The sequence below is a fragment of the Ascaphus truei genome, chromosome 6, assembly GCF_040206685.1.
Source record: "Ascaphus truei isolate aAscTru1 chromosome 6, aAscTru1.hap1, whole genome shotgun sequence".
NCBI classification, from domain to species: Eukaryota; Metazoa; Chordata; class Amphibia; order Anura; family Ascaphidae; genus Ascaphus; species Ascaphus truei.
Window position 1 is genome coordinate 62,814,114 of NC_134488.1, and position 25,118 is coordinate 62,839,231.

Sequence of the window (25,118 nt, forward strand, 5' to 3'; positions counted from 1 at the left end):
CTTTCCCTGCCAAACAATATATACTCCAGCCTTGCCGCATCTTTCAGAAGAGCTGCCCCTCAAACATACCCTTTCTGTTTTGTCAGAGCAGAAAAGCCTGGTGTGATGCCTCTTCTGCACAACAATGTAGGTTATGCCAGGTCGGTAATCTTCTTCCAGGGTGATGCAAGCCTTCCGAATAGCCATAAGCTCTGGCCATGCAACCTAAGTGCGCAAAGACAACACAAGGTTAAGGAACACAAGTTGCATCAGGTCTCTGTTAATGTCAACTGGACATTTGTGGTTTTAAGGTCATGATTTCTTTTTTTAATTACCAGTGCCTGGAGGCTTCGATAAGAGCTGCACAGTATATAATGCTCATTATCCCCGTTGTCTGCCACAACACGAATAACGAAGAGAAAAGCTATAGAAGGCTAAACTGCGACCGTTTCGTAGCGACCAAAAGGCCGTCGGGTGCTTCGCCGCAACTCGTCCCGCCGCCGGAACCTGCCTCAGCCAGCCACTTCGCCGCTAGGGTAAGTGCCTAAACCCTCACCCTAAAACCCCCTACCCCAAGCATTTACTCAAACCCTATACCCCAACCACTAAAACCCCTTAAATTAACCCCCTAAACGGTAATAAAACTTACCTTTGAAGCAGCTGGCGGCAGGGATTCCTGTGGCAGATAAACTGCAGCGGAGGGTCCGTCTGCGGCCGAACGCTGGCAGCCATTTGGTTACGGCGAAACGGCCGCGACCAAATGTCCCATTACGAAATTGCAGAGAGATTGAATCACCTTTTTCCTTGCTGATGCCCATCAATGTGCCGCTCAAGAGAATACATCTAGTTTTACTCCATTCTACTAGTGCATACGAATGCTATATTTTGAGACAGCATTTATGCAACCCAACTGCACACCAGGTTGTAGATATCTGCTCAAGCTCACCTGCTTCATCTGGCCCTCGGACACCCCTCCTCTGTAATAGATGATACGGGTGGGTTTGAAGCGGGTTGACTTGTAGAACTGGATGAGGAGTTCTCGCACCATGTTGCTCAGGTCCTGGATAACTTCCTGACTGTACAGCAGCTCCTGGGCGGTCTCCTGGCGGGAGGTCTGCACGCGCACAGTGGCGCAGTAGCGACTGGGATGCCCGTCCATGCTGCCGACCACAGCGGCAATTGAAGGTTTCTTACCATCTCCGGCTGGGGGGTGAGTAACATCCGCTCCCAAGAAAATAACAGGCTGCTGGAATACAGAGGGCCTGCAACAACAAAGTGTATGGGTAACGCACCCCAAGAAAACAGATAAAACAGGACGCGTCTATCGTGGTAACTAAAACATCCAAATGCAGCTGGCCCAAAATAGACAGGGGACAAAGTGGTAACATGAACCCAGTATCTGCTCCTTACAGAGGGAGGTCACCCTATCTTCCAGTGCTGCAGACACAAACTATAACTAAGATCTATGGAGAAGGGACTGAATAATGTATTGCAGCGCCAAACACAAAAAAGAGTCACTTGTTGAATATAAACCCTTTGTACAGATACTACAATTAAATCGTACACAAGGGAACGTTTATAATTTATTGCACAGGTGAAGTTGCCTATCTAAATGTGTAGGAAGGAGGTTTTGATAACCAAAAAATATAAATAAAACCGCTTACAATTTAAAAAAGTAATTTTCAAACATTTATTATGACATCCCTGTGCAAACTGCACTTGAGCATAATTCAGCAGTAGCATTCACCTCATGGCTACCTTAGATTTGTTTAAATTAATTTTGCTACATAAAATTCCACTATATAGAAGTACAATGTTACAGCAATGTTACAGTGCAATCCGCACGGACGCCATATTTCATATAAAAGGCTGTTACACCATTTTACTCTTACCTTTGATGAGGCACCAGAACATTGTTTATGCCACCCAACTTCGCATTTATCTTCAGGCAGAGGTTGGAGAGTGTTTGAGGAGAGGTCTTAACCACATTTTTCACCTGGACACACTGAGTGGCCATGCCAAGGAGTGTATCACCTACTCTCTTCACCTCAGCTGTGGGAAAGCAGAAGGAAATAACCTAATTAACCCTGGACAAAATCTTAAGGCCCATCAGGCCAGGGCCATGGTCAAAAAGACCATGCTGAGGCGTGCAGAGCCGCGCTGAGGGGAAACATTATCCCTATCAGCGCGGCTTTAGTCGGCGCTTCCGCAGGCGTGTGGAATTGCAGCCGACAGGGAAATTTACGTTTTCCCGCTGAGGGAAGCGGAGGGCCGGTCACGTGACTGCCAAAAGCCAATGGCAGTCCGTGACGTCGGCGTCGTGACGCCCTAGCCCCGTATCCCGTCCCACCTGGCTCACAAGCGCGCACGCTGACGCTCATGCAGGGACAAAAAAAACACTCCTGCTTGAGCAGGAGAGCATGAGCGTCAGCGCTGCTGAGCACTGTCAATGCTACAATGTCCGAGGCCTTAGGCTGCGCTTATAGTGCCGGCCACAGCAACGTCAAATCAAATTCATTGCCGCCGTCGTGTGTGCTTATAGTAAGCGCGACTGTTTAGTCACGATCGCTGGAAATATCAATTTGATTTTTCCAGCGACCGCAGCCCGACGTCGCCGGCACTATAAGCGTAGCTGAGTTTGCAAAGAAAATCAAAGAGAACCCATTCATATTGAAAAACAAACATGCTTCAATATGAACTAAAGGCCTGGAAATTCATACCACTTAAATCTTTTGCTTAAAGAAAAAAGCACTAAGGAAATCTTCATTGAATATCTAAAACACGTTTTTAACCAGAGGCATGCAGCCCATTGCTATTCAAGGAGTTGCTTAACTGTCAAAGCATTAAACAGCCGACGTGCCCCAATAACCCTCAAAGCTCTCTAGTTCCTATGAAACAGTTTTTCGTTGTAGACAAGGATATTATTGTGGTTTCTTCAGATGCTCATTACACACATTCTACCATATTCATTATAGATATTTTGACAATGAAGTTCCCCCAGCATGCAATGTACCACGCCTCTGCAAATGCCAACTGGAAACTAGTGCTTTCAACGGATGGAGACTAAAGTGTAACTTTTTATCCAGATATCCCTTACTGGTTGTTAAGCAGAGCAATCACATGCATTGAAATACAGGCACTTCTATCTTGCCAGGAAGGACTCGAGCTGTTAAATAGCTCAGCAACAGTACTGCAAATTTCAGCTGCTTCCTTCCATGGATATGTTCTAGGATTCAGACCGCACTGTTCAACCACTAAACCTTTACACAACCACCTTAAAGATAGCAAAGGCGTTAGCTACTCAATCCCTACCATAGACTGGAGTCTTCCCAGGCAGGATAACCACGATGAGCTGTAATCCAACATATGTCAATTTCAGATGCTTAAACATGGGCTCCACGCTGTCCGCGCCCTGCGCGTATTTACAGAAGCATGGCTGGCCCTGGATCGGCATTCCCGCGTCCTTCGAGATCTTACGTAGCTGGTCCGTGAAACTCCTATTAAAAATAACAAAGACATATAAATTATGCATTGTGATCCATTCCAGCAGCTACAGACAAATATTAAAGTAAAAAGAGGATCACAATAGGGAGCATGCAACACATTTAGTGAGCAAGCAGAAGACAAGTGCAAAAAGGAAGCAGAAACAAAATACAAACAAAAAGGGATGGTTAATCTGTTGACACTGGGGGAAGGGAAGGGTGTGGCGAAAGGATAGGTCTCAATGAAAGTAATAAGATTATGCCTGGCACTCTTTCAAAAAGTCATTTTGCTTGGATAGATCATTAAAATGCATGTCATCCCCCCCTCTTTCCACCCTTTAACCTCATGTGTAGGTCACACTCACTTTAACAAGTCTTCTCTGCACTGCTTCTGTGGTGCAAAACAAGCAACAGCCCACACTTTTATCTCAATGCCAGCATAGAACTGCTTTCCTCTCATGTCCCAAACACCCTGGTTCGGTGTGGCTACAGTCTTATTCTGGGAATAGCAAACAAGCAAGCATGTCAGTGACGCTCGAGGCCCCCCCAAAAAATATCACAGACCAAGTATATTTTTAAAGAACATATGTCCAAAACCAATGAGCAGTAATCAGCAAGACACGTTCATTTACATATGGAAAGATGGTGGACACAAGTAGCAGAAATGTCCAGTGAAACATTAAGGATGCTTATGGTGTGCATTGGGTAAGTAGCTGATTAGGTGTCAATGGTGCTTTTAAATAGCCCCACGCTAACATCACCTGATATCACTGCAGTTGTGGTATGTTGACCAGTATAGACCTTAGCAGGTAGTAAGGCTAGGGACTGTCCTGTAATAGGTTGGAAGAGGAATATGAATGTTCTTACCCTGCCTCCGTACTGAAGCATTGGGGCTGGTAATACTCTGCCTGTAAGCTCAGTCATTTCATTGTGTACGACAATGCCAAACTCCTTCAGATATGGGTCAGGACCGCCAACCATGCTGTTACTCTTCACCTGGGAGGTCAGATTAGACATATTAAGCAACACCATCTCCAGAAACCACAACATCAAAACCCTTGCAAGCTGGGAAGGACCTGCAAAGAACTACAGGCCAAGCAGCAGCAAAGATGTGCACTCCTCTAACTTGGGCAAAGAAGCCCCACACAAAATATTTGAATGTTATTTCTTCAGTCAGTTTCGTTATAAAACTCAAGAAGAATCATTCCTAACAAAGCAAAGGTTTTGAAATGATAGAATTGGCACACATCCCAATCAAAAGTTACCAATAGCAGAAGCTACTCCAGCAGAACAAGGTCTGGTTCATGCTTTCATTTCTAAATAAACTAAGACCACACAAAGTACGTCACAGCCTTACAAATAAATGCAATTGTGCCCCTTTCCCTAAGAAATGGTTAGGCAATTCCAAAATATCTGGGGCTTAGTGTGCGACTTTGTACCCATGCACATCTCCTTCCAGCTACGCAATTTGTAGTGTTTAGCTCCCACAACATTTACAACTGTGAAGGTCCTCTGGTATCCTTCATTTTGTCCCTCTATCAATTCCTTGATATTAATGTATTTTGTTCTGCTGAAGACCTAAAGATTCTGTTTATCAACCCCATATACTTTTTGGGGAGTTTATTCCCCCGTTGACTGACGATTAAAGCATTTGAAAGACAGCCAAATTAATAATGTGTTGCCTCTTAAGTTCTGTACGACTTGCTTCATCTTTCTTTCATAAAATGTATTGAAAACAAGAACAGAAATCATTTGCGACATCCCAGAAACGAGAAAGTGGATTATATTTGCAGCAGATGTAATATGGACATGCACGAGCAGAATTTGCTTGCTTCAACTCGTTAAGAAGCCCACGCACCCACAGCTAAAGGGAAAGGCGAATACTGTTGGAAAATAGCATACTAGAGGAAAGCTTCGTCAAACCTGAAACCCAGAATGTATTGGAGCACTCACCAGCCTGCTTATCTCCTCCTGTCTGTCCGGGGCAGACCTGGCTGTGGCTTTTATCATAGTGGAGGTTTGATTGTCCGTCAGCTTCTTGATGCATCGCTGGCCGGCCACAATGTTACAGACCTGGTAACAGTTAAATCCTTTTAACGATTATATACTCCATCAGAGTGTGTAACTGGACTAGATGTGAATGAAGAGACATGCATAAGGGTCTCTAGTTATGGAAAAGGAAATATAGGATGCCAATATCCTCAATAAACCAGTGAGTCGATATCCAGTACAATTTCAGAGGAGTACCATCTCTTTAAAAAAAGAAAAAAAAAAAAAAGAGAGAAGTCCCACTTCACAAATGTTTTAACCTTGGACTGTTCTGACCCCTATGAAGCATATTCCATAAAACCAGGTTTACTGTGCAAAGTGCTTTTGGAATCCAGGATAGAAAAAAAAAATAAAGTTATCCAATAAACGTATTTTGGTAAATGTTGTCTGGCTCCCATAGCTGCATGACTACATTTACACAGCAGGTTTGGACAATGTGAAAGCTGCAATGTAACCTTCGCCAATACTGCCTCTAAGCGGCACTTCAGGCTGATTTGGAACCAACGATTCAAAAGGTTTGTGGTACATGATCCCACTTACCTCTAGTGGCAAATAGGTATGCTTTTGTTCTTGCCCCACTTGAAGACAAGGTAGGTGCGGGTATTTTAATTGCAAGTTGTATTTCTGCTTAAAATACTGAGCAACCGTGCACTCCATAGCCTGACCGTTCTCCAACTGCAGGGGAAACCTGAAATGAAACCCACACAAAATAATAAGGACTACATAATAGCTGTTGGAAGAGCACCAGCGACATGAAGGCATCCATATCCTTTATATGCAACTATTTAATGTGGTGCTAAAACCCTATACAGAATTTTGTTTAAGATTCTGTAAATAAGTTTTAGGGTAACCACAGACAATGTTCTGGGGATATCTAACCACTGTTGAAGTACAGTCACTTTGTTTGCCTAGTGTAAGGTGTTAACCACCGCCCTAGAATAACAAAACCTGGAGAGCTCGGCTTGGATAAAAGAGTATCTTACGTTTGGTGGCTGGCTGGCCGCCTGGTAACATTACAAACTCTGTATTTCCTCTTCATCTGGCCACAGTGTGTAACCTCCACTTTCAGACCTAACCAGGAAAGAAAGGTTTGTGTCTCTCAAACTAAACACCAGGACTACATTTAAAAAAAAAAAATTTTTTAAAGGCAAACAAAGCAGGGCAACCCATCAAGTAAAAATAAAATAAGTCACCTCTAATTTCTTTGGTGAATTTGACACGCTGGGAATCTGTCAGTGGCTTTGTTTGTTCGTTGATGTTCTGAACGTCCAGAACTTCACACATGAACTCAATGACAGGCTGAGCACGGTAAAAAGCTGTGGCAGAAACTGGAAAAGAGAACATTTCAATGAAAAAAAATTGCCAAATCAAAAGCATTCTGCTTTGGCTAATGAGTACAAAGAGGAGCGGCTATGTTGCAGTAGCATGGAGCAGGTCATTTGCGAGCAGACAGAACCCACACACAAACCATCAGGGCAGCTTATGGCCGACCCATTTATGGAGGTGTACTCAAATTATCTTCCTAGCCCAAGAGACCAGAGTGCATTTCAAGAGAGCAATTATAGATGTGTAACTACCTAAATGCAGTTGCAAGATGGAGAATTTGGCTTACCGAAAACGTATTTTTCCTTTAGTCCATCACGGCAACACCATTCGACGCCACCTATCTGAAGGTGAACAGGAAGAAACTTGCACCTGCCTTATAAAAAGGCACCTCCCCTTTAGGATTTATTACGGCAGAGAGATATGACAAACACAATTTTAATCTATTACAGCCTGCGGGACTTTTATGCCAAAGGCAGCTTCTTGGAATACTTGTGCATTACATTTGTAATGTCTTGTGAAAGTATGCCTATTCTTCCATGTTTCCGCCTTGCAAATTTGCTCTGCCGACGCCTGTGTTTTCTCTGCCCAGGACTGCTACTGGCTCTTGTAGAGTGATCTTTTAATCCTGTTGTAATCTGTCGGATCTTGGATACGCCAACCATATTGTTGCTATCATTAATTTTGCGATGGACCTCTTTGAAACTCGCTCCTTTATTTTTCCCGAAAACAGGATGAGTAAGGTATCTTCCTAAATTCCGGATATCTCCGGTATTCCGCAGAACACCTCACCTCTAGTGAATGCAGGTTCCTTTCCAGTCCCTGGATGCGGCCATAGTGCAGGTAGAAAATCTCATTTTGTATAGAAGAACTATGTCAACCTTTGGATGTAATGGAGGGATTGTACCACCTTATCTTCATGAAGTCCTAAATAGGGTTCTTTTACAGAGAAAGCCTGTAGTTCAGACACTTGTAGCCGATTTTACAGCTACCAAGAATGCAGTTTTCAGAAAGGGTTTTAAGACCAATGTCTTGCAAGGGGTCAAACGCCACAGTACATAGCACCTTCAATATTGGATTCAAATGTCATATTGGCATTGGATCTTGAACTCTGGGTCTGATGTTCTGGATAGCCCTCAAAAATCTGTTTATAAGGGATCTACCCGCAATTGGTTGTAACCAGGCTGCGTCAATAGCTGCAATCTGGACTTTGATAGAGTTCGGTTTAAGCCCCTTCTGGAATCCTAAGAAATCTAGGATCAAGTTAATGCAAGCCACTTCTGGGCTAATGCCTCTTCCGATACCCTTCTTAAATGTCCAAACCTTCACATATGTATTGATAGAGACTTTCGTACGAGACTGTAGTAGGGTGTATTACGGGTGAAGACCATCCCATGTGTCGCATTTGACTCACAGCTTCCAGGCTGTCACTTTCAACCTTCGAAGATGGGGTGGCGTACTGGTTGAGACAGGCCATTCTAGGCCAGTATGGAAGGAGGGCTACCACTCTTGCATTGTCCGGTTTGATTTTCTTGAGGACTCAACCATTGAAACTGGAGGATATATGCCAGCCCGAATTCACATGTTGCGTCCAAATGTTCCAGATTGTCGCTCTGATAGAGGGAATAAAAAGCAGCTGAACTTTGAATTTGCCCTTGCCATCAGATCGATCTCTGGCCGAACCCATCTGGGGGTGTTACCTGATTAAATACTTCCGGGTGGAGCGACTATTCTTCTTGGAGAATCTTCTGGCAACTGAGGAAAATGTGTGTTTTGTTAACAGAGGAAATCTGCCTAAACATTCTCCTTTGATGTGAACTGCTGACAGGTAGAGGCCGTTTCCTGCCCATGCGAGTATCAGCGTGGCTTCTTGAGTGCTGGGCTCCTTGTGCATACCATGGCAGTTTATATACGTGGCTACCAGATTGTCCGTTTGAATCCTGATAGGATTTGAATCTTCTCAATTGAACGTGGACTGCTTTTGGAGCTCTGGACACTGCCCTCAATTCCAAGATAATTAATGCAACCTTTTTTCCCCTTGACACAACCATGCATTTCTGCCAGTTCACTCCCCAGCCAAACTGTAGCACTGTTCATATCGGCGTCTCCAAGGAACATCCTGCTAGGAGGTTTTCCTTCTGCAGCCGCCACCTTAGTGAAGCTCTGGTCAGGGGTGAGTGTGCACGGTTTTTCTAAGTGACCATGGGTTTCTGTCCTACTTCAAGAGTTCTTGTGTAGTGGAGTCCACGGTATGGCTTCTACTGAAGCAGACTGTCTTAGTACTCATGGCCTGACCCAGTAATGTTTTTGGGTCAGTTCTCAAACGGCTGATCTTTAAAATCAGACTTATCCCTTTTTTCAAGTGGTAGATAGACCATGTAACGTGTGTGTTGAATCGCAGCCCCATCAATACGGCATGCTCTGTGCTGGTGTCAAGTTATATTTTTTCCAGTTGATAATCCAGCTAAAGTCTTGTAGTAATCTCAGAACATACTGCATGCGACTGTTCAGAATCTGCTCCGATGCAGGTTTTAGTAGCCAGTGGTACAAATAAGGCACTACTGAGATGACCTGCGCTCTGATAGCTGTGGCAGAGTTATTACTTTTGTAAAAACTCTGGGGCAGACGAAAGGATGAAGCCCTGAACATAAAGTGTTTCACTTCACCCACTTCCAGTATGGCAAATCTTAACATCTTCTGATGAACGCAGCAGATGAGAATGTGCAGGTATGAGTTCTTCAGATATATCGTGGCAATGAAATCCCCTGGATTCAAGATGTTAACGGCAGACCTGATTGACTCCATCTTGAAATGCTCCCTGCAAATATACGGATTTACTACTCGTACTGCTCTGTACTTTTGTATTGCTTGTCTGAGAAGACTTTTCTTGATTGGGTATACTGGCAAAGGCATGATAAATTTTCTTGCAAGCCTTTCTACAAAATTTTATTGAATACCCCTTTCTAGCAATTGCTGTACCCAGCGATCTGTGTGAAGAATCAGTCTTCCTCCTACAACAATCTCTGGAGTCAGAAACTTGCTGGTCGAGAAATTTGTGCCACCCAATGACCTGCTTCTTGAAGATCTTCCCCTGATCTGGTTCTCGAGGAAGATAAATGCCTTCCTAGGCTTTGGTAGAATATTAATTCTTTCAGAGAAGGTCTTGAGCCACAAGATTTGTGGGATTTGATTGATCTTTTGTCCAGGGCAAAGCACACGCCTTGTCCTCTGAACTTGTCCACTAACTGTTCTGAACAACACAGCATTGGAATGGCAGAGAAAAGCTTGTTCTTGGACATGGTATCAACAATGCAAGCCTTTCAGCATAATGCCCTGCAGGCAGCTGTTCATAGGGCCATACATATAGCCGTCAGGATTCTTATAGACGCATTACTCAAGTTATCGATGCCTAGGCAAATCAGAGGGAATAACTTCAGGATCTGATCCCTGAAAATCTTTGCATCCAAGCCCTCCATCCAACTTACGCAAATCTTAGTGACCTGGTAGCAGGCTGGCGCGACATTGGGCTTACAGAGTGCCCCTGCTGTCATGAAGATTCAATGCATATTCTGCCAATTTATCCATTGGATCCCGAAAACATGAGCCATCATCTAGGGGTATAGCAAACCTTCTGGACAGTCTGCGCTACAGGGATGTCCCATGCTCTGGACACTACTGGATCAAATGGACATAACTGATTAAAGCTATACACAAAAGACACTAGATGGCGCTCAACACTTATAAACAAACATGCAGTGATTAAAGTGATACTATAATGATATACAACATAAAGTGCAATGAGTGTTATAGGAAAAAACTCAAACCCTGAATGGACTGTTTCAATTGTCCACAAGAAAGCACAATATAGAGGAAATCAGGGGAGCATCATTACCTATAGGAAAAAATAAATACAACCATAGTGCAAAACGTAATAACAAAATACACTAAAATGGCAGATCTCTCTCAAGAGAAAAAAGACGCTAGATGGTAACACTGTAACCACAGGCTAGCGGCAAGGAGCAGGAGGAAAGTGCGTCCAGGACAGAGACACAGAGTCAAAAGATAAAATACCAAACTTTATCCGACAATGATAAAATTGGAGGCTTACGAGATATCAGATGTTTAACAGCATTGGTGTATGGTAAAGTTGTTCGCCGAGTCGCGTTCTCGGAATCCCCGTACACTGCTGCCTTATCCACCGATCTCCGACCTCCGACCTCCTGGAGCCGATACGTCACATCCGGTTCTTTCAAATCGTATGGAAGACGCCACCGGAACTTCACAGCAGTCACAGTGACTGCTGTGAAGTTCCGGTGGCGTCTTCCATACGATTTGAAAGAACCGGATGTGACGTATCGGCTCCAGGAGGTCGGAGGTCGGAGATCGGTGGATAAGGCAGCAGTGTACGGGGATTCCGAGAACGCGACTCGGCGAACAACTTTACCATACACCAATGCTGTTAAACATCTGATATCTCGTAAGCCTCCAATTTTATCATTGTCGGATAAAGTTTGGTATTTTATCTTTTGACTCTGTGTCTCTGTCCTGGACGCACTTTCCTCCTGCTCCTTGCCGCTAGCCTGTGGTTACAGTGTTACCATCTAGCGTCTTTTTTCTCTTGAGAGAGATCTGCCATTTTAGTGTATTTTGTTATTACGTTTTGCACTATGGTTGTATTTATTTTTTCCTATAGGTAATGATGCTCCCCTGATTTCCTCTATATCTGATTAAAGCGTCTGGACAAGAATGGTTTCTTATCTGGGTGCTGCCATTTTGCATTAATCACTTTCTTGACCGCAGCATGCGCTGGAAAGACCCTTAATCCTTTATGAAATCCCATAAACATATGGTCCTGAATCTTCAGGCGCTTTTATGTCTTCCATTTTCATTACGGTTTTTACTGCTTTCACCAGCTTGTCAATATCTTCTGCTGCAAAAGTTTTATATTCTTCCCTCACTTCACTTCTTCCTCAGATGACAGTCAGGAAACTCTGTTCCTACTGCAACTTCACAGTCAGACTCCTGCGATGATGCAGAGTAAAGCCGCTGATACACACTACTCTAGGTGGCCTGGGTGCCGACTGCACATTAGCGGAATTAAAGGAGTCAAAGGTTTGCTGCATTGCAGACTGGAACCATCCTAGAAAACCTTGAATCTGGACAGTATTCTCTTTCATAACCAACAGCTTTATGCAAGTATTGCACAACGTCTACTCGTCAGGCAGCAGTTCCCATCCTGAACAAGTTAAGTGTTTGATTTTTGAAGTTCCCTTCTTAGGACTGATATCACCTGTACTGGATTCTCAGGGAGCCTCAGACCCTGTATAGCAGGAGGCATCTGTGGGATACATAAACAAGATAATGACCCCCCCACCCCCCATATCCATTGCACTACATGCCACCAAGACAGACAGCAATTGATGGGTAAAATTCAAAAAAGTCAACTGCTTTCCTGCACTACTGTGCCATCTTCATCAAATTTCCAGGCATCCACGTGGGTTTCGACGCTTTTAAGCGACATCAGACTCCATCGCTCTATGTGAAGGAAAGTCAAAGCAGATGACACCCTGTACTTATGTCAGACCAGGACTTCCAGGCAGACACTGGAAGGCACAGGTGGGGGTGCTGGCTAAGGTTCTACCAGCCCCCACGAAGTAAGCAATTTTGCCGCTTATGTACCCTCCAATGAGGGCTGGCTTACAGCCGCTTTGCGCCTGGGAGAAGGTACATCCGAGACTCCCTCCCTTATCCCCATGTGACCCATCCTTAGGCGGTTACCTGCCGGCTAGGGATCCCCGAAGGAGCTCCATAAAAATATCAACATTTGTGCAAGCTCCTACTAGCAGGTACGATAGGAAAAATAACACTACATGTGCCCTTTATATGGCCTGTGCAAGTTTCTTCCTGTTCTACCTCAGGAGGTGGAGTCTATAATCTAACGGTGCGCGTCAAGGAAGAAATTCCCATTTCAAGTTTTTATTTGGCAAAATGTTTTGCCAAGCATAAAAGGGCTAATAAGGTCACAAAATTAGTCTTCGATCTTGCAAAATTGCAAGCTTTCAGCAAAATATAGACCGTGAGCGAAACAAGCTGTCGCCCCTATTTATAGTATCGACATTAAGCAAATCTATAGATTTTACAAAATTTCGAAAATTAGCATATTAATCTAAATTTGAATGCACATCGACTTAATGTTTGGTGAATGCTTGCAAACTTATTAGGCTGCAAAATCTTGTGCAAGGAAAGAAACATCCAAATGTGGTTCACGAACGTCTAAAAAAGTTTCCACATCTCCAGGGTCCAATGCTGCTTTTTTCCCCCCAAAGTGAAATGTTTCAGTTGGGTTTAGACCACATTTAGCGCTTTTGCATCGGATTGTGATAGGAGTGTGCAACGCCAACATCTGCTCTCTGTTTATAATAGTTACCCTTAACTTGGATACCGTTAATAATGTTAAATCATCTAAATTGGTTTACTTCTCTTTATCGCACCTACCATCAGAAATAAAATGACAAACAGAAAATGCATCAGGTACGGTGAGAACATTGCAGATGCAGTAAACATCAAAAGAAAATTATTTGGTATATTCAGTGCTAATATTCCATATTTTCCCAAAAGTCTGCCAACCAGAGAGTCTTAAAAATATATTCAAGCATGAGTGTCATCAAATGTAATCTATATACTGTCTCTTACCATCAATATTCAGCATCATGTTCCACATGGCCGGCCGAACAGACTGATGGAACCCAAACCAGACCTCACGTCCCCCACCCAGCGGGTGATAGTAACCCTGAGGGGGAGAAAAGAAGGAGCGTCCCACTGGCGTGTACCTGCAAACAAACAAGAAATAAACTTCAAGTCATATGAGGTACCAAATAAAAAACAAAACATTGTCAAGTCAATGTTTGCAGTATCCACCCACCTCACCAAACAAAAAACCTTTCATGCGGCTTGACAAAGTGAAAGTAATATCTATAATCATAGTCCACTTCTAAACAGCAATATCGAATTATACTACACATAGCTAAATATTGTTGGCCATTTCAAATCACTGCACATTTTTGTAACAAAAACGCTTGCTCCAAAGAGGAAATTGCATGGATTTAAAAAAGGTTTCCTCCGCAGCATTACATGGTACTTCAAGTCGTAGGTCACAAACTGTGAACAGATGGTGTACTGTAAATACCTCATGGAGGGAAGGTGACGAGTGATGACATCAAGAGCCTGCACAGATTCCTCAGGAACTTCACTCACATGTCCGGACAGAGCTTCCAAGAGAAGCTGGAGGCTGACCACAGACACCCATTGAATGGTCACTTTAAAAGTCTGGTCCTTGCCCTCGCCAGGAAGGGTGACTTCCAAGTCAACCTGCAGACAGCAAGTTCTACTTTATATGGGATGCTATAGCAAAGGAAGACTTTATACCTGCAGCTTTACAGTCATACAATGTGTGCATGTGCACCGGGTAAATCTTAATAGCAAATATAGCAAACATTTGTCGTCGTATACCAAGCATGGTCTAAAAAAAAAAAAAAAAAAAAAAACAAGGTGTGCCTTCAAGAAAGTGCATGTATATTTATTAAAACAAAAAAAAAATGTGTATGGAATAAGAGCAGGGCACTTCATTTTTACACAAATCAGGGCACACCAAAAGATAGCAGGATGAAATTAGAAAGCTTGGATCGACAAGGGATGAAGTTTCGTATATGCATCTCCTTCCGTCAAATCCTCATCTCACTGCCTTAAAAGTGCTGGGAGGTGGCAACAGGTGATTAAAGGTGTCTAGTGCCAATTGCACTGGATGTGGCAATCGTGCTATGACAGCGTGAATGATATACCTGGCTAAAGTGGGAAAGGTACTTGCCAACACGCAGTTAAAGCATGGCAAGTATGTCCTTAACATCCAAATATTAAACATACAGGAAACAAATTCTCCTGGGGCCAGATTATCACTGGGCTTGGTGGCTTTCAGGAAGAAGGCACTAAAAGGAGAGTACGCCAAGAATTCCTGGGGATTAGACACCAGCTGCCATTCAAACCTCATATCTAGCTACCTACAACTGCCAGACTCGCTCCAATAAAAGCAGCATTGCAAGAACTGGTAGACTACCTTCAGAAAATTCAAATGGGATATTGTTAGCATTCATCAAGAAAATATGAAGGCCTCATTGTAAGAAAATAGGTCTCCTTTTGACAACAGAGGTACAGAAAATGGAAGAATCAGTGGAGTAAGCTTCATCAACAGGAAATGGAGAAACAAACAGCATAGTGAAGTATGAGAGCTCATCTGAAACGGCAGCAAGAATAATTCAGATACAAGCGCCAAATCTCAGTGTATGCTCCAACATCAAGTCACAGAGAATGAAGTGGAAGACTTCTACCATGAAAATCAACCAACTTAAAGGAAATTGCCACTTCAATTTTATGGGAGATTTCAATGCAAAGATGGGAGCCTAGCAGAAAGACTAAGCATTAGTTGCAATGTATGGCTGTGTCGACAGGAATTAATGTGCAAACGATTGGTAGAATGTGAAAACCTCTGCATCATGAATTACTCTTCAAGGAGAATGCAAAAAGAAAATGAATGAGTTGAACCAATGAAATCAAGAATTAAATTGACTAGATCCCCCCAAAAAACATGATTAAAGACTGCAAGGCTCAGAACCGTTTTGACAAGTGATCACTGATTGGTTTGCAGCAAATCACATAATGATCTAAAGATAGAAAGAAAATGGATTAAAAAGACAAACCATCGTCATCAAGAACCTCAGAAATAAACAATTTCCGTTAGAGCTGAAAAAAAGTGCTGCAGTTGGATTGAGATGCACAGGGATTCTTTTAACAATTACAACAACAAACCACACATATGAAGACGGCAGTTGGAACAAACAAATTGGTAGAGAACCCCCCCAAAAAAAACAAGAAAAATATCAGATTACTGCAGGGGGGGAGGGGGTGGAAGAGCCAAAGCAATGCCAAGATGCAAGAACTAAGTGATTGTGGAAAGGGAAAACTGCTGCGGTCTCATTTAGGCACTGAAACCAGCATCTTTGTGCTTCCGTTATCTAGCCTTACCGCCAAACTGAAGACAAGACACAGACAGATCAAAAACAAACAATAGAGGATCACAGAGCCCTTGCACTTACCCTATCCCTTCCAATTGGTAGTGGGTGCGCCGTATACATGTTCCTCTTGCCATCATATCCTGGCTGACGGTCTCCGAATATCTGCATTTTGAAATGCCGCACCATCGTGTCAACCACCTCCCTGAGCACAAACAAGCAAACTTTAAGATCATACCTTAAAGCCATGCTACCTTATTAGTCATTGGTTTACACTGTTAACATTTTACAGTTGGGATAATGTTGGTCCCACCAAACTATGCCATTTTGCACTTAAAATATAAAGGGAAGGGATCCATGAATATTGGTGAATTTTTTAATGCCCACTCCCCTGACCCAGTAAATACTGAGCTACAATTTCATTCTGAACTCTGCTTCCATTGTTTAAAAAATGTTCCCTTATTTCGTTATGTGACATGAAAATCCAGCATGGACCAAATAGCAGAAAGTATTTACTGAATGACTTATGTGACTCCTAGATCAGTCTCAGCTTCTCCCCTCATGAAATCCCTCTCCTGGCTTCCTATCAAATCCCGCATCTCACACTCCATTCTTCTCCTCACTTTTAAAGCTTTACACTCTTCTGCCCCTCCTTACATCTCAGCCCTAATTTCTCGTTATCCACCATCCAGACTCTTGCGTTCTTCTCAAGGATGTCTTCTTTCTACCCCTTTTGTATCTAAAGCCCTCTCCCACCTTAAACCTTTTTCAATGACTGCCCCACACCTCTGGAATGCCCTTCCCCTCAGTACCCGACTAGCCCCCTCTCTATCCACCTTTAAGACCCACCTTAAGGCACTTCCTTAAAGAAGCATATGAATAGCACTGTGGATATTCTGAACACATGATACATAAAGCTTGGCCCCCTGCAGACGCACTTACCAGAACTCCCTCCTACTGTCTCTGTACGTTCTCCCTACCTACCAATTAGACTGTAAGCTCCTCGGGCAGGGACTCCTCTTCCTTAATGTTACTTTTATGTCTAAAGCACTTATTCCCATGATCTGTTATTTATATTATCTTTTATTTATTTGATTACCACATGTATTACTACTGTGAAGCGCTATGTACATTAATGGCGCTATATAAAGACATACAATACAATGTAAGGCAGGGGTGCGCAAACTTTCCCCCTGCCTGCACTGCCCCCCACCCCCTCCTTACCATGTTTCCGGCGTCAAATGACGTTGCGGAGTCGCGTTGCCATGGTGCCACGTCGCCAGAGACAAGGTAAGTGAAGTTACAGAGGCCTCACGCGATCCCCCGGCATATAATTTAAATGCCTTGGGGAAGTGTGTGGGGCCTCTGCAAATGCCGCGCCACACAGTTTGCACACCTCTGATGTAAGGTATTATTTAGATATTGTTGGAGTAGAAAGATTCAGAGATTTAAGCAAGTGATGTTTTCAATAGAATAATGGACACTATAGTAAGTAACCTGTTTAGAGTAGCTCATTCTCTCTGAGCATCTCCTTTACCTGTTGACTCTCCGGGGCCTCTTCTCAGGCTTGATATCCACATCGTAATGATAGACATCTATCTTCGGTATCTGGACCTGGAAGTGGTTGGCGAGGAGCCTGATTGGCTTCCCGAGTGTGCCCAGGCCAGGACGCCGCGGAGGTTGAAAGAGGCTGGTCGGTGGAGGGCCTGAGCAAGAAACATACATTTCATAATCAATGGAAAGAAACCAGCCAAAATCTAAATACAAAGATGTTACAATAATGCACAATGCAATCATAATAGCCAATAGAACGATGTTGTAACTGCAAATATGCACCTGTTTAAAGAGAGTTCAGTTTAAAATGAATGGAAGGCAAGTTCATAAGAGGCTATGAACAACATTAACTTTGGAAGTGCTTGCTGTGCATTTACTCCAGTGTTTCAGTCCCAAGCAGTACCTTTTCTATTTGTACCAGTTTATTTAATATACCAGTATATTTAACAAGTTTTTAACTCAACTAACAGTTTTCAGAGCACCTTCCCATGTCTCCCATTGGAGAGCCTGTAAAACATTTGAAAAGAGAAATCATGGAATAAATATTTGTCCAAGCATACAAGCTTATATTTGAAGAGAATTTTGTGTTTTACTAGCAGCAAACGAAAGTACATGCCAAGAACGATAGTTCGAACATATGCGCCCACTGAAGCATCACAGATGACTGCAAAGACTTCTGATCTATTAAAACTGTCCACCTGCTGCCACATTTCAGAAAGTCACCATGTCAGCAAGGCAGGTCTGGTAGAGAAACCAATGTTCCAGGAAGGCTGCTAACCCTTCATGTACTAGGTACACAGGGCCACTGCTTTAACCCTTTCATGTCAGTAGGCTCTGCGGTGGTTTGCAAACCTATCTCCCCAAAAGGGCCATCACAGCAGGTTTTACAGTGGAAGATGTAGCAGATTAGAAATATAAATACAATAATCTTACCAATTTAAGGAAGCTTTTGTTTCATGCAACAACAAAAAAGGAAGAGGGTTACAGATTTTGAAACCGCCAACAGCTTTAGAAGCAGGATACAAGGTCATGAGCTTGGCAGTAGAAACAGATGGGGAGAAAAAAAGCACAAAATTATGTGCATTATACAGTGTAGTTCTGCTATGTTCTGGCTTTATCAGTCATTTTAGCAGTTAAACAACTCTTAGGATCCGATTATGTACCAGAACTTATGAGCTGCATTTAGTAAAAAAAAAAAAATACTGATTGCATTAGTATGCAATGAACAGTCCATCACTTTTCTTTTTTAAATGGTTTTCCCTTTACATGTTACGGTTTTTTTTCTGGTAGTGAAGAGGTATAAACAACAGATTGCTTAGTTTTTAGGACCGTAGCTTAATCGTATTAAATACATGTTTAGAACAAACTGAAATGCATTGCAGTGGTCGACAGTACAGTACAGCTTGCGTTACTCCAAATAACCATGTTAAATGTTGCAGACGCCGTGCACAATTTCAGCGATTGAGCACCCACCTTCAAAGTCATCTAAACTACCTCCAAATACAAAGCCCTGTCCTGCCTTTACCAGTTCGGTTTAGAATGGCAGCACTAATTTACACAACAACAAATGATTAAGATTAACAAATGTGCCTGAATATACACAACAGTTTAAGCAGTCACTTAAGAATCATGTAAAAATTAAACTAGTGGCATGAACCACTGTAAGCAATTAAACATTTTTTTTTAATTTAAAAATATTTTAACTTTCTCCAAATAGTTTAATTTTTACCTGATTCTTATGCTACTGCTTGAAAACTTGTGTATATTCAGGCACATTTGTTAATATTAATCATGTGTTATGTTAATTAATGCTGCCATTCTAAACTTACATCACTGGTTTATGGTTGCCGAAGGAATGGCTCAATGGGTTAAGGCAGCTTTGAGCAAACTGGGGGACGGGTGATTTTGCGCGGGGGATGGGGCGCAGGCCGTTGCAGGGGCCCCACGCTCTTCCCCACGGCATTTAATTTAATGCTGGGGGGATCGCGTGAGGCCCCTGCAACGCTATACTTACCGGGATTCAGACGCTCTGTGACGTGTCGACATGGCATTTGACGCCGCGGAGCCATGTGACGTCACACGCGTCAAACGACGCCGTGGGTCACGTGACGTGACCCAAGCGTCATTTGCCGCAGCTTTAAGGCTGAGCTCAGACAGAAGGCGATGCGACGTGTGCGCCCGTCACAAATTTGGGTTGTGCGGTGGGAGTTTTCAAACCCCCCAAACGCCGCGATCTGCCTCCTGCAGTTTGAGCACAGATCGCTGTGCTGCAGGAGCTAACACTGCCGTAGCAGCCTGTCAGAGCGAGCCCTAAGGTAGGGACGGGGGCCGCCATCACAGAGGCAGGGAACACAGGGGGGCGCAGCTGGAAAAGTTTGCGCTCCCCTGGGTTAAGGCACAGACTGAAAACAATGACACTGACTGAGGGAGGAGACCAGTACAAATTTCGGTGTCGGCTCATTTGGGAAAGTCACTCTCGGTGCCTCGCGTCAAAACAGACTAAACTCAGCGGCAGACGGACAGTGCCTGTAATACATGTAAAGGGCGCTACATATTGCAACTATGAAGCTCTGAGCACCATTGGGAGAAAAGCGCTATATGACAGTTATTTTGCCCCTTTTAAAGCAGCAATCCCTCTGCAGAAGCCTACACGAGACCAGAGTTCACCAAAGTGTAAAAAAATTCACTAGCTTCCAGGACATTTAAAAAATGTCTGAAATGGAGCTTAAGGCTGCGGTCCCAGTGACAACCACAGCGCACGCCTCGGTGTGCACTGTGCGCACAAACACCGGCCCATCAGTCACTCAGGGCCGAGTACATGCGTCGGCGCACATTCAGCAGCCGCGCTGTACTGCAAGATTCCACACTCAAATAAATTGTGTGTGTAACTTGAGACAGAGCCCCACGCCCCCTCCCGTCGCAACTTCTCCCTCTCTCCCGAGACCGCAGATCGCGGCTAGCGCTGTGCACGCGATACACACCCACCCAACACCCCTCCCTCCCGCTGGGTGCACGTGTCACAGTGATGACTGGGACCGCAGCCTAAGACTTCAAAAATTTAAAGGGCAATAAAATATATTAAAGTAATAGACAAAAAAAGTAATCAGAAGCACCTCCCCCCCCTCCCCTCTCCACACAGCCAGGTTTCAGCTCTGAGGACTCATTACAAATGAAGTGACTAGGTTTAAATCTCCCTCCAGGTGAAACAAAATGGCTGCCTAATCGCAGCCCAATAGGAAGCTGCACCATCACCCGCTGTGGCATCCTATTGGATGGCCATTTAAATCCCCATTACAAGCCAGTAAGTAATGCCGGTAACAAACAGTTTGTAATGTTGGGAACCAAAGGGGGAACATAGAAATAAATAGTCTAGTTCAGCTCTAAATTAGCCCCTAGTTCCTGTGCGGTCAAAACCAGGGGTTTAGTTGGGTAGGACTGCTGCTTTTTCATTTGCATTCGGTAGAGTTAAAGTTTTGTAAACTTAAGAGACAAAAATGCTGTGCAGTGTTCTGCACCATAAAAATCAGACAGTTGGGCTTGCACAGGACCTTTCTGTGTGACAGGACCCCAGCTGTCAGTGATACGTTTATATACACTACCACTTTTGACAGCTCTATTCTTTGGTCCCCATATTGCCTCAACCTCTATCCAATGTCCTCGATGGGGTATAGGTATGACCATGTTTGGGTGTGTGGCCTTAGGATTCCGAGTCCAGGGTGCCCCGGTAATTCTTAAAGCACCCCGCCGTGAGACTGCTGCTCCAATCACGTCTTCAGTTTCCCCCAGAATTTGAGGCGGATCCCAGTGAGTGAAACAGTATTATCCCACTGCCACCCAGAGCCTGCCAGTTATTCATGGGCCTTTGCTTCCTGCCAGTGCAGTGGTCGGTTACTAGACCTTGTGCAACGAGTTTGTCTCTGGTTATTGAGAGCAACATTCTGGATTTTACTTTCTCCTATATGGATTCTGAAGGACATCGAGGGTAAGCTCGCTTCGACAGCGCCCTCCACCTGAGTTTTCTCTGTACCCCTGTTGCAGAATAAAGTATTACTTGTACCTTGTATACAAGAACACTTGTATTTGTCTAGTGCAGGGGTACCCGACCGTTTTATGCTCAATGGCACACTTGAGAGTTCAGGAGCGAGGAGGGGACACGGACACACACTTATCTTGGGGGTTTCCTCCAGTGTCACACCGATCCTGCTTGCAAATGCAGAAGTTGGGCCAGACTTCCAGCGCAGACCGACATGAGAGGCACTCAGGAGCTATAGGGAGCACTGCGACAAGCTACTGGTAACTCGCGATTCTTAGGCACCCACGGGACCCCTGGTCTAGTCATGGTACGATCATGATAGTCTGGTCTATCCTGATCGTTGAGTCAATATAAAACAAAAAACTCACAGCTAACTTTCTAAAAAGAGGTTTGTGCCCATCGGGGCGTGAGTCAACAGGAGTATGCAAGGGGGACCCCATACAATTCACTAAGGGAGAGGAGTCTGAAAGAAGTACAGTATGACATCACAGCCACAGAACAAAAAGTTAATTTTAAAGGTCTTCCACATGGGAAGATTAGTCCAGAAAAGCAGAACACATACAACCAACCTCTTCACATGCATACTGAGTGAGACATTAACTGTAGGGAGAGGAATTCACCTCTTCTGTTAGTAAAGATCGGTATTAAAGCCCATTGTTTTTGCAAATATATAAACTGCTGTTGGTTTGTCTTTAAGTGGAAAGAAATATTTTGCAAAATAGTCCTGCAATTATCTGTTTGGAGAAAGATGGATTTACAAAAAAAAAATAAAAGTGTAATTGTAATATTTTTAAATGTGCTTTTTATCTCCACAACTTTGACACTGCTAGTCTAGCTAGATTAAAAACATTGCAAATTGTGATTTGTTTACACACCGAGTAGAGGGCTGAAATTGAAGAACCACAAAACCCTTATGGACACACCCTCACCACACAAACGCCTTAATAGTCAGGATATTAATCAACACATCCAGGTCTCCGAGATCTGGATACTAAAAGTTTTAAAGTTCATAAGGAGAGCAGCTAGGTGCTTGAAGTCTACAGTAACACTACCGGTCCATGCAAGTAATTTAAGGGAATGATCCCCCTTACCTAAATGGACTAAAACATTTTCTTCCTCCACAACCCACAGGATACAGAGTAAACCCATTCAGCAAGGTGCATACATAAAATAGCAAGGTTCAAGAGTGAATACCTCAGCTGCCCACTGCATTCCCAAGATTTGCTTACGAGCTGGGAGTTTTAGGAGATCTTCGCAACCTCAAAAAACATGTGGAAAACCGTAAAAACCTGTTTCACCAACCCTGCATTATCAGAGGCTCATTGGAACTGACTAATAGTTTGCAATCTACAGGCACGAGGAGATAAAGAGGGAGCTAATGTCTTTACCACAATACAAGGGTATTAATATCTTACAAATATATACCAGCTGTGCATGACCTAGCATTATTTTGGCTGTGCTTGGCACATATGGCAGGTTAAAAGTGGTTGCTTTCTTCTAAATTGAATCTTTTGATTAGTTACCACTAATCAATGAGGTGCAAGTCTTTTGTGTCCACATGTGTATGCCCTAGTGAAGCCTATTTTAGTTAACCCGCTGTGTCCACCCATTACATGGGTCACATATGTGCCTTATATACTCTGCAATTTACTTATAAACACTATCACCCATACTATAACATCTCCACAGAGGCATAATGGCATCCCAGATCTTCCTTTATGATTTCTCCACGTACGCCACATTGTTACCCTATGAAAAGTCCCACGCACAGGTATTGTCTTCCACATTACTCTTCTCAAATATACCCATAGCAAACAAGTGATAATGGGCGTATGGAAAAATATATCAATCAATCAGTCTGCAAGCCGCTTAAATACCCTCCAACACTGGTATACCTACCCACCCACCCACCAACCAACCAACCAACCAAAAAACAATACCCCACGCACAAATACTCAACACACCGTGCATACAGACATCAACACCTGCAATATCACCCTACAGATCCCCGTCCCTGCATAAAAAAATAAAAATATAAGCTGCCTGTACCCTCCACACATGCAAATACCCCCTACATGCAACACCTGAACCCCACAAGATACCTGCTCCCCCAAACATTGTCTAGTTACTTTAAGCCCCCTCCCCCCCCCCCACATCAACATACCTGCTCCCTCATAAATAGCCCACTCCTTTACCCCAATATATTTTTCTTTTTTAGTTAGCCCCAACCTTATACTATTATGAATGTAGGGATACAACATATACCTGCCCCTCGCACACAATGACCCCCCACAGGTGAGGCCTACACATTCCCGGGCTCGCCCCTCCCTCACTCACACTCACCGGGCCCCACCGCCTCCATCTCCTCTGCGGTCCTCTCCGGGAGTCTCTGTTTCTCCGGAATATTTGCTCCGGATTGGGGTCCCTCTCCGACGAATTGGGGGGGAGGAGGGGGAGGCGGCGGCGAGGGGCTCCGAGGCCTCACCGACCAGCCGCAGTGACGGACGGGAGGCAGCGGGGGCCTGGCCGTCCGACCGGGAGGGGACCCCTCGGTGACCCACGGGGCCGGGCCCTCACCGACCACTGAACGGGTGGGTCCACCGTAGAGGTCCACCACGACCGACCGGGCGGGTATCACAGGGGCTCGGCTCTCCAGCCTAAGACCGGAAGGAGCGAGTGCTGGATACTGGGGAAGGAGGAGGGTGAGTGGCGGGCGTAGCACGAGAGCACCGGACGCGCGCGCCCGTATATGTATGTATAGGGTGTGTATATAGGTGTGAAGGAGCGCGAGGGTTACGGGAGCGCGCGCGCGGCAGACACGGACAGTGGAGAAAGCTGGTGCGCGCGGCAGGGAAACGGACACTGCGAAGAAAAGCGTGCGCATGCGCGAAGCCCAAAACCGGATGTGGTCGGGAGGATGGAAGCGTGCGCCCCCCTCCCCCCCCTCCCCCCCAAAAGCCCGTGAGAGTGTAAATACACAGAGCGGCCACGTGCAGCAAGGAGGGGAGGGAAAGTGTGAGACAGAAGGGATGGCTGTGCAGCTTTTCCTGTTGTAGGAGGGAGGCGCCCTCACATTTAGCTGAATGATTGTGTGTGGGTGTTTATTTATTTACTTTAACCCAATGTTGGTGGTCTATGGAAGATTGAGAACCCTCACTAAACCTTCCATGAAAATAGCCATGTGTCGGAGAAGGGCTCCTTTAATACAGAGAAGGGGGGGCTCCCTTAATACGGGGAGAGGAGATGGGGGGGGGGGCTCCCTTAATACGGGGAGAGGTGGAGGAGATGGCTCCCCCCCCCCAAAAAAAAACAAAGACACTCACAAAGTACAAGCACAACAAGGCACCCAGCTAAGTGTAGGATATACCTGTGTGCAGGAAAAGTTAAAGGCAACCCAAACATCTTAACATGGACAAATTTACAGATAAAACAAGCACCAGCAGCAAAAAGATCAATAAGCAAATGAAAAAAAAAAGTGGCCCCAGAGCCACATTTGCTAGATAGATCTGAAAGAGTTAATACACCACTGATACCCCAAGAACACGAAATGACTTTGGCGGAGGCCATAGCCAGAAAAGTGCTGAAGCTGATCTCCCCTCTGAGGAAAAAATATTTGATATACAACAAAAGACATGG

At 44.3% G+C, this 25,118-nt stretch overlaps 1 protein-coding gene across 3 annotated transcripts in view; it reads right to left on the reverse strand.

Annotated features, from left to right (window-relative positions):
- The window catches only part of LOC142497146 (protein argonaute-4), a 29,145-nt gene extending 4,764 nt beyond the window's left edge, over nt 1–24,381 (reverse strand). Inside the window, exons 1-15 of one of the 3 annotated variants that reach the window (XM_075604566.1) lie at nt 23,820–24,381; nt 17,433–17,601; nt 15,980–16,100; nt 14,020–14,201; nt 13,527–13,663; nt 6,704–6,838; nt 6,494–6,581; nt 6,051–6,198; nt 5,415–5,534; nt 4,329–4,457; nt 3,827–3,960; nt 3,292–3,476; nt 1,872–2,031; nt 926–1,241; nt 70–204 (exon numbers count right to left, since the gene is read on the reverse strand). In XM_075604566.1, coding sequence (XP_075460681.1) covers nt 70–204; nt 926–1,241; nt 1,872–2,031; nt 3,292–3,476; nt 3,827–3,960; nt 4,329–4,457; nt 5,415–5,534; nt 6,051–6,198; nt 6,494–6,581; nt 6,704–6,838; nt 13,527–13,663; nt 14,020–14,201; nt 15,980–16,100; nt 17,433–17,601; nt 23,820–24,366 — 2,706 coding nt within the window. In that variant the 5' untranslated portion in view covers nt 24,367–24,381. Of the gene's footprint in view, nt 1–69; nt 205–925; nt 1,242–1,871; nt 2,032–3,291; nt 3,477–3,826; nt 3,961–4,328; nt 4,458–5,414; nt 5,535–6,050; nt 6,199–6,493; nt 6,582–6,703; nt 6,839–7,122; nt 7,252–13,526; nt 13,664–14,019; nt 14,202–15,979; nt 16,101–17,432; nt 17,602–23,819 lie in introns of those variants that run through there. The other 2 variants (XM_075604567.1, XM_075604569.1) reach the window with 2 other exon arrangements.
- Between the last annotated feature and the right edge of the window lie 737 nt (nt 24,382–25,118).